General features: G+C 44.5%; 1 protein-coding gene across 1 annotated transcript; it reads left to right on the forward strand.

Annotated features, from left to right (window-relative positions):
• The first annotated feature begins 3561 nt into the window (after positions 1-3561).
• mapk4 (mitogen-activated protein kinase 4) lies at positions 3562-17356 on the forward strand. The gene is made up of 8 exons (XM_068604980.1): positions 3562-5047; positions 5570-5745; positions 10971-11115; positions 12277-12359; positions 12620-12719; positions 12972-13185; positions 13359-13524; positions 13726-17356. Exons 1-8 carry the CDS (start codon positions 4681-4683, stop codon positions 14683-14685), a joined length of 2211 nt encoding a protein of 736 aa, XP_068461081.1. The 5' UTR covers positions 3562-4680; the 3' UTR covers positions 14686-17356.
• The last annotated feature ends 693 nt before the right edge of the window (positions 17357-18049 follow it).

Consider the following 18049-nt stretch of genomic DNA (forward strand, 5'->3'; position numbering starts at 1 on the left):
TGTCTTTCACTCTGTTTTCATTTTCACACATGAATGTAATTTAATGACAGCCGAAATAGCACGCCACAACCACCCTTGCTCCTCTGCTCTGCTCAGTGATGGAGCCATAAGATCGGGGTGTCGCTTTACACTTCTTCATTACATTAGCTGCCTCCTGGGTCTCCGTTAAGTCTCCAGCCTCACTCCTCTCGGTTAATCCTGGAGCACCTCTGCATAATCGGTATTACATCCTCAATGAGCTGCCTTCTCTGTCGTTCTGCTTCTCGCACTGCCAGGACTCTCTTAAGAACTCGGAGAAAAAAAAAAAGCTAATCAGGATTGGCGCGTGGTCACAACCTGGAGGGGACACCACACTAATGACGTGAAAAGGAAGCCCAAGGACTATTGTTTCATTTCCCCCACCCCTAAAGCCCAATCAGCGTCCTTTTAATATCTCCATCCGATGATGTTTTATATTTAGAGGAGTTTTCTGTTCATAAGCTACACCCTTGGGATGTAGAACGTCTCTCTTTTAACCTATTCACCCTCTACTAACCACACTCTGTGTGACTTTGCAAGTCAACAGACTGTTATACAATACAGCATACAGCATACAAACACTTCTGCTTCTGCGATGCTTCTGTTGTGCTCTCTCCATCGTCACGAGGGCCTCCCAACCCACGCGGTGCATCAATTTCTGGAGGTTGTAGGACGTTTTCTGGAAGAGTAAGAAATCACTAACTGAATTGAAACAATTCATCACAAAATGAGTGTTCAAACTTAATATGATAATAAGACAAAACCAGGCATATAAGTGTCACTTGTAAGAGTCGTAATCTGCACATTACAATCATTCGCTCTTGCCAAAAATGAAAAGTTGTCTTACATTACGTGTAATGCATTCTTGCCAAAAGCAATAATAACTCACCAAGCTTTCTCTCTAGCAGCAGCTGAGTTTCGGCAGGTTAGCTTACAGCCGAACACACCCAACAATAAGTGTGCTGTGAGGTACGCAGCTGCGCTCGTGCAGAAGTAGTTCCGTTAGCAGCAAACTGTCTCCCTCCATGGCTGCATGTGAAACCGCAACCTCGAGAGATCCTTGAGCATGAAGCCATTACTGGGCACTAAAATATTCTGCAGTCTTCTGCAGCAGAACAGGAAATTAGCCGTGGACAGACACTGAGGTGAACACTCACTCACTCACAGACGCACACATGGTCTTCACGACCATCTGAATCACGTGATATGCTTATATTCAACAGTACAACTTGATCAAACCTTTATTTCTCATTAGGGGTCCTTGACATCTTTGCTGCTGGAAAAAAAAAAGAAAAAAAAAAAAGAACAAAGGATGTTCTCTAGCTTTCTCTCTCGGGGAAACTCAAACACAGATGCTGCACGCGCATGTCAGGGTGCTAGACGACATGATAATGATCGCGCTGTGATACATCCAGTGAGAATAAGACTGAGGCGGATTTGGACTGTTCTTTAAATAGAGTTTAAAAAACGACCTCTTTAACTTTCATATGTTGTTGCTCTATTTAGAGAGAGAGAGAGAGAGAGAGAGAGAGAGAGAGAGAGAGAGAGAGAGAGAGAGAGAGAGAGAGAGAGAGAGGTACTTAATCATCCATGGTGCAGTGTGAGTGTGTGAGTGTGTGTGAAACCACTCAGAGGTCCGGCAGATGTATCTGTATCGGGGTGATCTCTCTCTCTCTCTCTCTCTCTCTCTCTCTCTCTCTCTCTCTCTCTCTCTCTCTCTCTCCCTCTCTCTCTCTCTCTCTCTCTCCTCCCTCAGATCACTGCTCTGCCAGAGAGCGGACAGTCGCCCACAATAACCGGCTCTCTCGCAGCTTCTGGCTTATCTCATCTCGACGGCTCGCCCCCGGTGTATCATCTAAATCTCACACACACACACACACACAAGAGAGTGATGCGGCAGTGTTTCACTTTCTTTGCTTCTAAGGACTCGTTTCAATCGCATCTCCCCCTCCTACCCCCCCTGGATCTTTGTCTGTGGCCGGCGGACTGCAGCTGCCTAATGCTCCGGTGAGTAGCGACACTGACGGCTGGCTGTTGTTATCTTTCTTTCTTCTTCCTCTTGTTATTCCACACCAAACATACACTGACACAAATAGATAAGACAACGCGAAGCTGCTTGAGAGGGTACATGAGCACGGGTCTGTTTAGTCGTTGCTCTACTTTATTTCTCTTTGTGGAAATGGGGCTTTATGCTTTAGTGTGATGCACTTCAACCTCTCTGTTTTTGTTCTGTCAGAGGGGCGTTACTGTGTGTATGAGGACACACAAAGGCAGCTGCAAGAAGCCAGCGTGCACAGAGGATGCAGCGTTTCCCATCTTCACATAAACTGTTTGGACCCCTGTTGGGAAGTGAATCACGTTTTGTTTAAAAGGGACACAGAAGCAGCTGCACAATGCCAGAGTACAATGGACCCTTCTCTGTTCCCCTATCATCGGCTCAGTGTAGCACACAGTTTTATTCTTCTGCCTTCCCATAAATTAAAGGATATTTTTAGCCTTTAGCCTAATAATTTGCCATATTCCCAAAAAATCTGACAATTGTCTCTTCACAATTGCAAAGGAACTGCAAATTGTCCTTATTTGTACTTGCATAACCTGAAGAAATATGGAAAATAGATGCACAGAGCGAGCACCATCTCCAGTGGTTATGCATTATATATAAAGTTAGCCGAGTGCTGCGCCTCCCACCCAGCAACAGTCAACACTTCCCCTCTCTCTCTCTCTCTCTCTCTCTCTCTCTCTCTCTCTCTCTCTCTCTCTCTCTCTCTCTCATCACACACTCTTTCAGCCTCCGACAGTCTGCCCGCCGGAGGTTAACATGCACATGGAGTGTGTTTGTAAGTATTTTGAAGGCTGTTAGCGAGAGAACATCCCCTGTTTAGAGAGAGAGAGAGAGAGAGAGAGAGAGAGAGAGAGAGAGAGAGAGAGAGAGAGAGAGAGAGAGAGAGAGAGAGAGAGAAAACAAACTCAAGTCTGCCCACAGGCCTTTGACAGTAAAGAGATTTGTTTTATAGATTGATGGATTGTTGGATTGTTTGAGTTCTTCCCACTCAGAAATCTTAAGGATGCCAGAAAGTCAATGCAGTTGGTTTCCTACCACCATATGCCGCCTTCAAGGGGTGAAAATAGAACTAAAATGACACGTAGATTCAGTAACTTTTAATCAAAAATGCAAAAAAAAAGTGATGCTATGAGATGCAAACTGCCATGATAATCCGCTCCATCTTGTCAAATAATCCCTCGTGCTGAGAGATGTTAGAAGCGTTGTGTGAAAAGTGTCGTTGAACTGACGTGATTATGCATTAAATTGCTGGTGTAGATTAGGTTTCACTGCCATTCAGTGTTATGTAACGCCAACTCTCCTCCGACAGACTCTGTTAACACTCTGGCTCGGTTGACGTGTAACTTTCATCTTTATCGTCGCTCCTGTTCAACCCAGTTCCTCTTTTCTTCTCCAACAGCAGCAGCAGCAGCAGCAGCAGCAGCAACAGCAGCAGCAACAGCAGCAGCAACAGCAGCAGCGGCGGCAACAAATGTGTTGAGCGACTCGGCTAATAGCAGCATCTTTCCACGGTGACCACAACCTGATGCGGAAATCCCTACATTCATGAGAAGGCAAACAGGAAGCAGATTACCGAGGGGATTAAACTCATGCACACTTCTTTATGCACGTGCACACACAGGGATTTGCCCAACTGTGGATCTCACATTGAATGAACTTGTCTGAGCGACTGACTCTGGTGTCATGGATGAAGAGGATAAGTCTCATTGAATATAACTCTTATAACACCCGCCTCCTTTTCTCCTGCCTCACCATCGAAGGCTTCGACTGGTCGATGAGGATTACAGATTTATAACAAACACAGTTAAGAGAGAGAGAGAGAGGAGTGCAGAGCACTGAGCCGACCGTCTGCCCGCTAGCGTCCCATGATGCATCTACACATGTAAGAGCAGGATCAGAGGGCTGTTTCTATGGATACCCCTGCCCTGGGTAGTATTACAGTAATAAGACTCACTGATAACCAGACTATCTCTTGCGCGTGAAGAACATACGGTGAGAGATGAGAAGTGCGTCGCTGCGGACGGCGGCATCAAATAACGTCTTCGGAGCAGAGAAAGATATCATCATCAAGGGTCAAGAGGAAAATGTGGATGGAAAAACCTGTTATTTTTTTTAAACATGTTCTTTGGTGGATGCTTTAAACTGCTTGTCCGAAACAACCCGAATGTTGTCACGTGACACCCGGCTGATTCAGTGAAAGGCTGAACGCCCATGTTGAGGTGAAGATGATACACAAAGCCAGTGCCGAGACTTGAAGGGATACTTTCTTTTCTTTTTTTAACTCGCTTGTGATAGTTAGCACGGATCGAAATTCTCTGCCCCAAACCCGAGTAAAATAATCCTACTGGAGCTTTTTGCGGTTCACTGAAACTGCCGCCACCTCCCACTGATCACAAAATTTGAATCTTGTCTACACAAGAACAGACATCTATGTACACCATCAAGAAAAAAATCATATATATAGTGAGGGTTTCTGGACTCACCAGAAAGATGTAACCTCATGTGCATTCGACAATTACAAAGCACATTTAATCTAATCTCGATATCGTGGGGATCCATCAACGTTTAGGTTCTTGGACTCTATCGCTCATCTGTCCACCATGGCCAGACAAGACACCCCCCTCTTCCTCCATGGCTTTGACCTGGGCGGTCACTTTGTTGACCTTCGACCTCTTGGCACGGGTGTTACAGGCCTGGTTCTCTCCGCCGTGGACCAGCGCACCGGACTGCGCGTGGCCATCAAGAAACTGGTGATGCGGGACGCTGTGACGGTGAAGCACGGCCTGCGCGAGGTCAAAATCACCCGGCGGCTGCGCCACGAAAATGTGGTGGGGGTGCATGAGGTTCTGGCTCCGTATGGACGACCGCTGCCCAGAGACCCGACCCAGCTGAGTGCCCTGTACATCGTCCAGGAATGCATGGAGACGGACCTGGCTCGGCTGCTGGAACAAGGCCCGCTGACCACAGGTATGGGAAGCCAAAGGGAAAACATTCAGGCTATAAAAACAAACACACAGCCTTACCTTTCTTTGAATATGGACAGTTAAAGTCCTGTTTTATGGTCAGTATAGTGTGGCGCTGCATGTTGAAACACGACTGTTTTGTCGCTGCTCGGCTGACTTTGTTTACTCTGTGATTTATTGGATTGCGTGGCGGTCCTTTTGAGACCCTCTCTCACCGAGACAGTACTTTATCCACAATCCACACATCACGATTCCACCCCAAATGTGTCGAGTCATTCGTTCATTCGACTTGTTTTTCATAAACATGCTTGGAATCACACAAGCCGTCATTTTGACATGCGTGCCGTCACAGTTGTGCCCAAATCGTCGAGTCTTTACCCGAAACGCGCTCTCGCACTGGCTCTCTCCTTCTCCCGTTCATGTTGTGCCACAAATGACTGAGTCAGAAATAAGCATCGTTCTGGTAATTCCACGAGTGAGAATGGAAGCGCCGCTCTCCTGACATCAAATTGTTGCCCTTGCACAGGTCACGCCACCCTGCTGTTCTACCAGCTGCTGAGGGGACTGAAGTTCATCCACTCAGCCAACGTCTTGCACCGAGATCTGAAGCCCGCCAACATATTCATCAACACAGATCAACTGCTGCTCAAGATCGGAGACTTCGGGCTGGCCAGGATAGTCGACCCTCATTATTCTCATAAGGTAAGAGGGGAAGGAACACACACACACACACACATATACACACACACACACCACAAAGGAGATTCACACTCACGCATCCAGAAGATAACGGTTGTATCGGTTAAAATGCATTATATTAAGAGGTGGATGTCTTCTTTCTTCAAGTGAAAAGACTTTGCCTGATTACCAAACACGACATTCGCATTTAGAATAACCAGCAACACTTTTCAGCCTTAACCTAAAAACTCTAAGTGACATTTTTGAAGCGTGTGAATGTACCAAATGTGTTCTTCTTTCCGGAGGCCAACCAAGGCATGTGATCAGTATTTTCTTTTGGCTCATGCTCTCTTCACAAGGTTTATATTCATTTATTTGAATCCATAATCTTCAGCGGACAAGCATCACATATTTCGGTCCACACCACATTGGCTGCCTTGAGTCATATTTTTCATATTCAAGTGAGGAAAGTTGATACAGCTTTGATACTCAGTCAGAAGCAGTGTGGGCCGGTTCCTCTGCTGACGGATGAATCTGTGGGAGACGACTCCCTCTCATTGAGGTCGAGCTGTTATCAGGGAAGGGAGAGCAACTCCTTCAGCTCGGTTCCTGTGTGGTTATAAGACAGCCGTGCGCAAATCCTTGTCCTCGTGTAGCAATCGAAACAATGTCGGGTGGGATACTCTTGCGAAAGAAAATCAGCACGCTTACAAAACATTTGTCTGTCCCCAACGCAATTGAAACATTCATAATGTCGTCAGCTCGGTGTCCTTTCATTGTGGTATCAGGTGACATAAGACATCATCAGCCCGATTCTGACAAAGATCCAGATTCTCTAAAAGTACACCGCGTCACCAAACACAGCCAAAGTAACAACAATATCAACCTTGAGACTGAAAAGTCTTTTAGGTGTAACTCCTTCCCTTCTCAGAAGGATTATACATGTTGCGATCGCAGTACAGCTCGGCGTCTATTTTACACCCCGCCATGTTTGATGTTGCCGACCTGTCTTTCACACAAGGCCCCCCACTCCAGCCCGAGCCCGGCTGTTATTACGTAGACTCTCCTTCACACCTGATATCAAGTTGTGTGCTCATCAAACCCAGTGATTAGCCTGTCTATTGTACATAAAGGCTTCTGAGAGATTATTGTGACAATTTACTGCTCCATTGTGCTGCTTTATTATGCACAAAGATCCCACAGAAATACGGTAACACAAGCAGAGCAGGATGTGTGTGTGTGTGTGTGTGTGTGTGTGAGAGAGAGAGAGAGTGTGTGTATGTGTGTTCTTTTGGGTCTTTGCACGTGGAGAGGAGCTCTTGTGAAAGACGATCTTTGTCAGCTCAGAACACGGGACCGGGGATCAGCTGGATGCAGACGCAGGGGGGTGCGTCTGGAGGGGAGGAAGAAGAGGAGGAGGAGGAGGAGGAGGAGAGGGGCACGGGGGTGCGGAAAACAGATGATGAGCAAGAGTGAGAAATAATGAGTTGTGGAAGGGAGAAGTAAGGGGAGGTGAAAAGTACAGAGGCAAGAGAGAAGAGGAGAGAGAGCAAAAGGTCAAGAAAGAGATCGGACAGAAAAAGTGAGAGAGACAAAGGTAGTTTGGGTCACGCAGGAACACGGTTTACTTCTATCTCACTCAGTTCCCCCGTGTGTGTGTGTGTGTGTGTGTGTGTGTGTGTGTGTGTGTGTGTGTGTTTTGTGTGCCTACATTGGCTCTCACATTGTGTCGGAGAACATAATGTTCAGACTACTGCACTAGTCTGTCGCAAAGTAGGTATGTTAATAGATGGATAGATAGGTAGATAGATAGATAGATAGATAGATAGATAGATAGATAGATAGATAGATAGATAGATAGATAGATAGATAGATAGATAGATAGATAGATAGATAGATAGATAGATAGATAGATAGATAGATAGATAGATAAATGTACGGACGGTCGGACGGATGGATATATAAATAGACCGATAGATGCATGGATGGATGGACAGACAGACAGACAGACAGACAGACAGACAGACAGACAGACAGACAGACAGACAGACAGACAGACAGACAGACAGACATGTACTGCCTCTCAGCTCACTCAGATGGTATTTCTCTCTTGTCTGGTGTTGCAGTGTCAACCTCTTCCTTTTCCAGACGTCAGCCTCAAAGCTTTGATACTGGGGATGCATTAATAACCAATAAGAGTGCTGGCTGCACATTACATTCTAATTTTAAACTGCTGACTTGGTTTGAAGTGTTCTGCGTTGGACATTGGAGGTTAGTTAGGAGTCTGTCCCGGCCGATGTGTCTGGAAGACATCGCTTTGTCAGTGTTCATTAGTGTTAAGATTGTATTACTGGAGTGTGTGTGTGTAAGATGATGCTGGCCTATTTGTGATGCAGTGTTGACACCGAAGCAGATGCCTGCAGTGAATGTGCGAGCATCCTCTCTCTAATTGAATAATGCAGAACCAAAGCACTGCTTTTTTTCAAAAAGAAATGTGCTAATGGGTGTGGTATTGACTTCAGCCGTGATGGGAAACCACAGTTAGTGTTAACGTTCATATTTGGCCATAAAACAAGAGTTTTTATGTCTCAATAGTATTGATTTCAAATAGAGAAAAGGAGAAATAGGAAATTAGTGTATATATCCTTCTACTCCTTTTCAAACTCATGTATTGAGTTTATGTATAGGTTTATTGTTCAGGTAACTTTATAGTTGTTTTGTTTCATCTTTTATTATCTCTTCCATCTTTTTTATTTATAAAAAAAAAGCAATCAGATAGGCTAGCTTTGATTGAACGACCTCTTTTCAATGACGCATAATGACTCTAAAGAAATCCCTCTCACCGTCCCGCGTGTTTTGACAGTATCTCACATGGTCCGTGTGTTTCAACAGCACACTGACTCTGCAGTTAGAGTTAAAGTGAGGCTGGTCTAGATGTGCACATCTGACTACACAGGCAAACATTTACACAGGCAAAAAGAGATGACAGAAAGGTGGAGGAGAGAGAGAGAGAGAGAAGGGAAGCGGAGGCAGAGAAAACATTATTTGTGATGTTGTTGTCTGTCAACGGCAGTCGGAACTTGAGTGTGTCTGTGTGAATGTCACCCGCTGGATGGGCCCAGAAATTATTCATGAGCTGGAAGAAGGTGAAAAAAAAAAGGAAAGGAAAGGTGAATGATGAAAGATTATCGGTTCAAAAATAAAGCGACAAGAAGGGAGGGGAGTGACAGAGAAGGAAGTTGGAGGAGACAGATATCAATAAGGAGAGCAAAGTCGCACCTGACATGAAGAGAAGGAGGGATGAAACAGGTGAGAACAGAGGTGAAGCAAGCAGGGTGTCAAAAAGAGAGGGATGGGGTGGTGTGAAGAAAAAGGAAAGAGGGAGGGCAGACAGTCACAGCTGAAGGTGACATGGAAAAACACTGAGGGAACAGGATGGAGAGGAACGTGGGAAGGAGTGTAGGGGAGGAGGAGAAGGTCGAGAGGAAAGGAAAGGAGTGAAGGAAACAAGCCCTGTATAATGGGGAATAGCTGTGAATAGTCAGAAACCTGAGAGCACATCTGTGCATCATCTTGTTCTAGAGATGTTTTTTTCTGTTTCCAAAGCTGTTTTCCATCCTTAAAATCTTGTTCCTTTGACACAACACGGAGCTATGAATGCTTATTAGGGCCCAGACAGCAGAGCTCAGATGTAGAGGCTTATCAGCACAAAGGGACAGACAGAAGACAAGGTGAGTGTGTGTGTCTGTCAGAGCATCATTGAGCACTCAGCATCAGTTTCTGCTCTGTCGTGTGCTGGCACACAGTCGGGGAGTAGATAAGCAGGGTGAATGGGATGTGAACGGGGAAATAGGAAATGAATACTTGGAGAGGAGAGGTAAGCACAGGAGGAGCAAAGGGGAGAGGAGGAACAGCTGGGTGTTACGTCCTTTTGCGTTACCTGGACTCCTGTCATGCCCCATCACACCCCGACGTGACACAGGGCTGAAGTTCGATTCACTGCTTCTTATTTACTGCTGGCTCAAGGAGACGTTTTTCACACGAATACTTTGTCCAGGCTGAATTTAATGACAGGGCACATTGCCGGAAGGGATGTGTAAGAGGGAACATCGGCGTGGGTGGCCCACAATGAGCGACGGCTCTGAGTCCTGTCCTGAATCCGCTGACCGAGACACAACTCCCTCGAATATTATTCTTAGCATCTACAAATATAAAGAGGGAACTCACTTTTTTTCGCTGTCAAATGAAATTTAAAGCCATTTTGGGCCAGACCTCAAATGTAATCGTCCTTGGGGATCCTGCATCGTGCTGGTGTTAGAGCTGGCCCAAGCAACTCACTGAGCATGAACAATTATCCTTGCAAGGATGAAGTTGTGCAGGCTATCGTGATTCAATGTCGTTTTTTTCAGCAGTTACAAAGCCGGTAGAACACTAGAAATATCATATTCAAAGTCCAAGGAGTTTGAGATGTTGTAAGGTCGGAGTGGAGCAATTAGGGAAAGTAAGAAGTGGAGTGATATATAAGAGGCGACAAGAGCCTTAATAGTAGCGCCGAGCGAACACGTCTTGTCGATAAATCTATTTTTTATGTGAATACATTTGCCCGTGGCTCATCTCCGCGCTCAGTGTTGTGCACAAGGTGAACATTTACGAAAGTAAAAGGCAGAAGGGAGGCTTGTCAGAGCGGCTCTAATGAGAGGACGCGTGTTGTTAAACAGCAGAGCATCAAAGGCAGCAGGATGAGATTCAGGGGGAGGTTTTATTCTCCATCTAGAAGCCAGTTTCCACCCTTGTGTCTCTGATGTGAAACGATAATGTCTTTTGGAGCTATTTTAAAACATATTTATATAATATTTGTTTTGCAATTCATTTATTTCACATACTTGTGATAGTTCTGTCTATTTGTTGTACCTTCATTTGTCTAGCTTTGTTGTCCCTGTCACTGCTGTTGTGTCTTTTCGAGAGCAAAAAACCTGTCAAACTTCTTGCTTTGGCTACACATACTTGGCCATTAATACAATTCTTATTATTGCGTTCCTACAAAATGACTACCAAACAAACTGTCAGTCAAGTATAGTGCATGCAGGCTAGCAGGCGCAGTGCTAAATGGTAAGAACTGCCAATCTGCTGCATGCTCGCCACAAAGGGAATTGCAACCGCCGTGAGCTTTCATCAGTCTGTCGCTCTGTGTTTGAACGCCCCGCTTTCACCTATTCTTCTCTCACTCACACCCTCGCCTCCCTCTCCAGGGCTACCTGTCCGAGGGTCTGGTAACTAAGTGGTATTGCTCCCCCCGTCTGCTCCTGTCCCCCAACAACTACACCAAGGCCATTGACATGTGGGCCGCCGGCTGCATACTGGCCGAGATGCTCACCGGACGCATGCTGTTCGCAGGTACCGCCACTGTTTGTCACACGGTGTCCACCGAAACACCCCATGACCTTGATGTCCTGCGGGAACGTCATGATTTTGCTCATCATTTATTTGACGGTATATTTAAATACGATCACATCATTTGTATTCAGAAAACGTGCTCGCGCATGATCTTTCTAACAACAATAGCTGACCTAAATAAGTATAAATAAGCATTTAAATCAGGCTTGAGTGTGAATCAGGTATATTAGTTGTATTTAAACTTGTGGAAATTTGCAAGAAAACTTCAGGATGAGGTGGCATCAAGTGAGCGCTAATGAGAGTTTTTCTGTCCAGTGTCCTCCACCAAAGAGACTTTAGTCTCTTTCTGCAGGCTACGTCTTTGCCTGACCAGAATACCAATGATGAAAGAGAAATTCTCGCTGTCTGAAGCAGATGTAGTTCTTCCTGACAGGCTTATTTGACCTCCAGCAGCCCTCTACGCCACAGGAGAGACTCGATAGCGTCATCCGTTCCCTGGTGTCTCTGCTAGAATTCATGGATTGTTGGAGAGGTTCGCCTCGCTGTTCACTTAACCACCAGAGATTACATGTCACAACTATTTTTGGTTTACCACGAGATAGCAATGCACGTTCATCAAAACTACACGACTGCTGTTTGCTTGTTGCAGTGTTGAACGTGTTGATATAGCACCACCTGCTGGTTACCGGTGGCTTGACGGAAACATTTAAAGCGAAAATTCATCACTCTGTCATATGGGTGTGAAATGCCGCTCTGCTCGGCTCTGAGTGGAAAAGTTTGATCGTGTTGCATGGTGGGTGACCAGAAAAAAAATTCAGAATTTTCAACCTTTGATGTTTTAAGTATTTTATTCAGGGTGGAGAAATAAAATAAGATGGCAGAGGGGACTATTCATGTGATTTCAAGCACTGAAAATAAAATGTAAATTGCTGTTATAATTTAATTTGAAAACCATTTAAATAGTAAACTACAGAGTATTTCATCCTATCTGCATATTGTTATATATCCTCATACCTAATCCATTTCTTTCACTTGACAGCTCACACTTTCTGATTATTCCTGTGTTTGACTCTAATTGGTCACATTTTGTTTTTCTTTCTTATATCACTGATCCTCTGTCTGTCCTCTACTTGCTCCTGATTGGCCGGTTCCCTCACCCAGGAGCTCACGAGCTGGAGCAGATGCAGCTGATTCTCGATACAGTGCCGGTGTTGAGAGAAGAGGACCGGCAGGACCTGCTACAGGTGACGCCTCAGCGGCTGCTGCTTGTCCTGTGTCTGCAAACTGACCATTTAAATTTGGAGCAGGGTGTCGTTGTCATGTCATATTTTCAGCGTCAGACTGAAAAAGATTCAGTCGACACATAAGGTTGGATGTGCACTAAATTTCTGTGTTTTCTTTCAAGTAGAACTTGCTTTATAGTGAGCATATTCGAGTTAACATGAAGTGGAAGACAGAAGAATTCTGCGCATATTTCAACCCCGCTGTCATCCTTTTTTTCCAGGTGATGCCTTCGTATGTCAGTCATGGATGGAAAGTCAAGAAACCCTTTTCTGAATTGCTTCCTGAAGTGGATGCTCAGGGTGAGCAGAGGGAATTGAGTGGTAAGAAGAGTCCTTTCAAGCAGTATTAAAAGGAACAGGGACCAATAAGAGTGAAAAAGAAACAGAAGACAGCAGCTTCTTTGAGCTGTGAATAATAAAGAGATAATAGGGTAGGCCGGAGAGGTTTGGAGGTCTAACACATATAATTAAGCTCTGAGAGAAGATGGTGTTTTAAGAAGTGCACACTTCATGAACACATGTTTTTTCCTCCTCCTTCTCCCTCACTGATCCACTTTTTCCTTCTCGTCTCAGCGGTGGACTTCCTCGAGCGTATCTTGACGTTTAACCCCATGGATCGGCTGACAGCTGAAGCGGCGCTATCCCACCCGTTCCTCCAGCAGTACTCCTGTCCGGAGGACGAACCCACCTCATCGCATCCCTTCCGCATCGAGGACGAACTGGAGGACAGCCTCGTCACCGAGCAGTGCCTCAGCAACAGTCATGCCTCCAGCATCCATTGGGAGAGGTGCGGAGAGATTGTTGTTGTTTACTGGAACAGAAAAGTCTCACTAAAAGCACAATGAGACACAAGAAACTGCATAAGATTCATACAGTAAATAAGCATATTAGACTGAATAAACTGCACAGGCAAGTTATTATAAAGATTCATATTAACACTTCCTTCCTGCCCGTCTGCAGGTACGAGAACAGCTCATCAACAGATGTGTCCTGGCAGCAGTCAGGCGGGAGGTGTCACTGCATGCCCCCAGGCCACATGACCTCTGACCTGGGAGACACCACGGAGGATGAGGAGGTGCAGAGAGACCCTCGGGCCAGTTCCACCGCACTATTAGAGGAGGCGCAGGTTGGATAATAAGCTTTGTCATTTCCCCACATACCGATTGATTAATGTAACCATTAACCTTTTTTTATATCTCAAGCATACCTATTCTATATTTGTAACAAACTACAACAAATCAAAGCACTTGAATACGCCTCCTCACCTTTTTTTTTTTTAAAATCACATCCTCCATCCTCACTTGCTTCTCCCGTCTGTCGTATGCAGGTCGACCCGCGTAAGTATTCGCACAGCAGCTCAGCTGAACGCTTCCTGGAAAACTCTCACTCCTCTCTGGAACGGGCCTGTGGTTTGGCGTACGGGGAACTGGACTGTGGCCGCTCCTGTGACTACAAAGTGGGCTCTCCTTCGTACCTGGACAAAATTGCCTGGAGGGAGGGCAAGCCTCAACATTACTCAGAGCCTAAGCTGATCCTGGATCTCTCTCATTGGAAGCGTAACACTGGCAGCCTCCCTGTGCCCGCTGAGTCCATTGGCAGCAGCGTGGAGGATCTGGGAGAGATGAAGGAGGAGGAAATAAGAGAGGAGGAAGAGGAGGAGACGGGGGATTTATTCCAGGAGATCTCTCGCTGGGTTGAGAGCACCCAGGCTCGCCTGCACTCACCCAGTCCCAGTCCTTCTTTGGAGCCGCGTTCACTCTTCTGCTTCACCTCCTCTCCCCCTCTCCCCCTCTCCCCAACTGACCTCCCAACTCCAGTCTTCCACTACACAGAAGTTGTGCGACAACCGTCAGATGAATACGATGAAGACAGACTGAGCCCACTTCAGCCTGTCATGTCTCCCTGTGATTCCCTTCCCTCCCTTCTCCCCTCATCTCCCACCTCTCTGCTTCCTCCACCGTCACCTCAAACAGCGTCTACCCCCAACTCGCCGCTTTTTCCTTCCTCAGAGTCTCAACCCCTTTCCTCGACTTCCTCCATTTCTCAGCCAGTCAATGACGACTCCTTGGTGGAGTCGCTTCCCGTCAAGCAAAAAGAGCGGCTGTTCGACCTGGACGTGTTCATATCCCGAGCGCTGAAACTGTGCAGGCAGAATAAGGAGAAAGCAGAAGGGAAGAGAGGAAAGGAGGGAGGATGGAGGGAAGAAAGCAAACAGACGAATATCAATCGAATGGTGCCCAGGCTTCCAGAGCACAGGACTCCACCACCACAGACTCCCAACTCTTGATGTTCAACTTCAGGTCCACCACAGTATGGCGGTCATGACGGGAAGCACTTCCAAACGCTCATAGCGCTTTAGGGGTTGTCGCAGTTGAATATGCTGCTTCAGCATTAGACCTTAGTGTTAGCAGTCGTTACGTCACTCTTGCAATGACACACTACACGCGGTGACTAAACTAACAATCCTGTCGCTCTGCAATACGAGGTCAGAAAGCATTTGGGTTTAACATCATTAACCATGCTTAGCATTGCAAATATCTAGGATTTGTTCCATGTGAGAATATTTAAAAATGCTTTTCTAATTGATGATTATGGTATTAGGGGATTGAGGTCATTTGGCACGTTAAAGGGGGGGTCAGACCTTGACTTGATAGCTACTCACTCTGTGACACAAATATCTGCCTATCTGACTATGGCAAGACTTATAAAGGTTATTTTAGACTGCATACCAGTAACGAATGGAGAGAGATCACTTAGCTGGTTTTAAGTGTGTGTTAGATTTGTGTTTCTAAAGATCCCTTGCTGTCAGTCAGTCAGTAAATCTTTCAAAATGTCAGACAGTCTTCCAATGGTGATGTTCACCGAATAATGATAATGTCACAGACGATGCTTTTTCCAAATTTCTCTGAATGTATGAACCGAAAACAATCAGTATAATTATGCCACCTGGTTAACCATGAGGATTTTATATGTTGCTATTTTACCAGTCCTGCAGTGACTTAATAAGCTCTGTCACGGCCACATGCCTTGTAAACTTGTATAAAACCGTTGTTAGATTTAATTATATAGTCTAATTCCCAAATCAATAATGGTATCGTGTCTAAGTATTCTGTGCTGAATGTTCGGATACAATTTCTATTCATTTGGAGTGAGTTGTATCTTGTTTCAATGTGGAATGCTCTATTGTAATAGTTTATGCTGTTGTTTACTTTAAATGGTTTACTGTCCTGTCTGCCTGATGCCAAGGTCATCATCTGCTTTACAGTTGGTGAAAAGATATTATCCTCTCTGTAGTAGACAGTCAGGTATCTGTCACTATTTTGCTCACTTAATTGTTAGCGACAGAAAGCTATAAACGCTAACAACAGTAGCCTATGTTTTGGAGAAAGTAGACGCTTCACAACCTTTATAGGAAGTGATTTGTACTCAAAACTCCCTAATGCTGCCTGGTTACCATATTTGCTAAAGAAAATAAACCAAAACATGTATTTTGAAATACTTTTCTATCCAGCACGGAAGACTCAGAATGGTATTTATTCTGACGTGCGATGTCTCCCCGTCAAGGTAACGGAATCAGGTAGAAGATACAGTCAGAGTTATGAGCAGATGTAGGCTGCAGGCGTGTGCGTCCGGCTTTCTCAGTCAAGCGCATCTGACATTCACTTCACCCCTCAAACTAAAAAGCTGCTAGTGCGGATATGGAAACGACACCAAAAAGAAATACAGTGATGTCCAGGTTTCCCATATTCTGTAACCTTGAAGAAATACTCTCCCACCACCCACGGTTTCACTGTTTGACGTGCGGGTGTGGATGTACGGTGCAAGGCCGCACCAAAAGGGTCCCGCGGTTGGGAATACCAGAGGCACAATACTGAGATGCATATAACACACTGCCAGCACAGCTACAACACCTCAGAATAAGACATGTTTGATGTGTTTAGTGATCTTTCAGTCCAGCATCTGATCCCCATTCTGACTGACTCCCAGTCATTTAGCAACAAGCCTTTCACACCCTCTTCCCCTCTGTTCATTTTATCCTCAATCCACATCATTCAATTTGCACACAGAACACAAGGACAGCAATTCTGTGGCGAGAAAATATTCCCTTTCCCACAATGCAGCAGTACATGTATCTCTTGCTCTTGTCACGACAAGCTGTTAACTAATAACGTTCATGCGAAGTTGCTCTAAAAGGTTTGACACCCACAATATTTGCTCCTTCCGTGTAACATACACCGGTTGTGAGCAGATCATCACAACATAGGATGAGCCATATTTGCTACAATAGCAAAGCCAGGTATATTCTTTTCAAATTCACAATAGACATGAAGCACATTAGAGTTACTAGCACATTCAGAATTACAGTTTTTCCTCAGTGACAAATGACACTCCAATGTTGTCAATGCTGATCTGTATTAGTATTGTTCCTCTAAGGTACCAATCATATTTAAGCTGGATTGCTGGACTAACTGATACAAGTGTTCAAGTGAAGTGCAAAACCGTGCATGTTCTGATACAGAGCCATTTATCTATTTATAGAAATGACGACTAGATCTGTGCAGCTGTGCTGCAGTCCAACTGATACAAAATGAGTCCTCTTTTTACCTGTACATGTTTAATTATCACTTTTTGCATCATACAGTTTCCTCTCCAGGTAACCTAAGCCAGCAATAACATCATTGACAAAAAGCATACTGTAACACATGTGGTTACTGAGCCTAAGGTAATTTTTTATAAGTGTTTGGAGAAATGTATAAAATGTGCCTCAGTTCACCTGCTTCCAGCTTGCTGAATGTAACATATCCTCCTCCTCTGCATGGCTTTCACAACTATCCAAATAGCTTAAACTTCGTTGTTTTTGTTATGTGTCACCTTTATGGATTCATATTTCTGTGGGCTCTTGTCTATTTTGTACCCACAAAGCCCCTATGCTTTTTACTTGAAAAAAGCTTTGAGGTTTTTAGATGCTCAATATTGATTGATAATATCTCTTTTTGCAGTTTCTGTTTTTGCTGAAGAATTAATAAAACATTACTTAAACTATTATTTGACTTCATGTTTTCTATTGCTGTGGTGTATTGACAATTTAGATAAGACATATTGCTGTAATTATTTATTCAAGAATATTTTGTATTTGATTAATATAAATATTCATAAACATGCAAAACGGCACAGAGTACAAAGAGAAATGCAATGAAAATTACTCTGACATCTATTACCACATGATTGATCCCTCTATAAAAACTGCTTAAGCTTGAGTTTGAAATTATCCACAACAAATGTGTAATTGTACTTTCGTAAAGTAAAATACGAAATTACCACAAAACCAACTGAAACACAGAATATGTCTGTAATTCTTGAGCAGTCCACCCCATCACTTGTCATGTGGCCAATTTGCGGCAAAGTTAGTCCAATGCATTGTAAAATCTGAAGTGAGGTGACCAATTCAAACCAGACCTCCAATGCCTTTTCCTATAGAGCAAATAATGATATAATCTCGCTTTACTCTAGATTGACAGATGAATACATGTTGTTGTAGTACCGCTTTACACTTACAGACAAATAATAAACACACAAGATAAAATATAATTAAAAAACAGAGGTGAAAGATACATACAAAATAAAATAAATAATAAAATGTAAATTTAAGA

Source organism: Clinocottus analis, unplaced genomic scaffold (assembly GCF_023055335.1).
Source record: "Clinocottus analis isolate CAN_PGR_092001 unplaced genomic scaffold, fCliAna1.0.p SCAF_7, whole genome shotgun sequence".
NCBI lineage: Eukaryota > Metazoa > Chordata > Actinopteri > Perciformes > Cottidae > Clinocottus > Clinocottus analis.

Bases quoted from the DNA above. Each gene is read 5' to 3' on its own strand.
- mapk4 (XM_068604980.1), top strand. From the start codon at position 4,681: ATGGCCAGACAAGACACCCCCCTCTTCCTCCATGGCTTTGACCTGGGC. The intron at 5,048-5,569 runs GTATGGGAAGCC...GCCCTTGCACAG, and splicing joins ACAAGGCCCGCTGACCACAG to GTCACGCCACCCTGCTGTTC. The intron at 13,186-13,358 runs GTGCGGAGAGAT...GCCCGTCTGCAG, and splicing joins TCCAGCATCCATTGGGAGAG to GTACGAGAACAGCTCATCAA.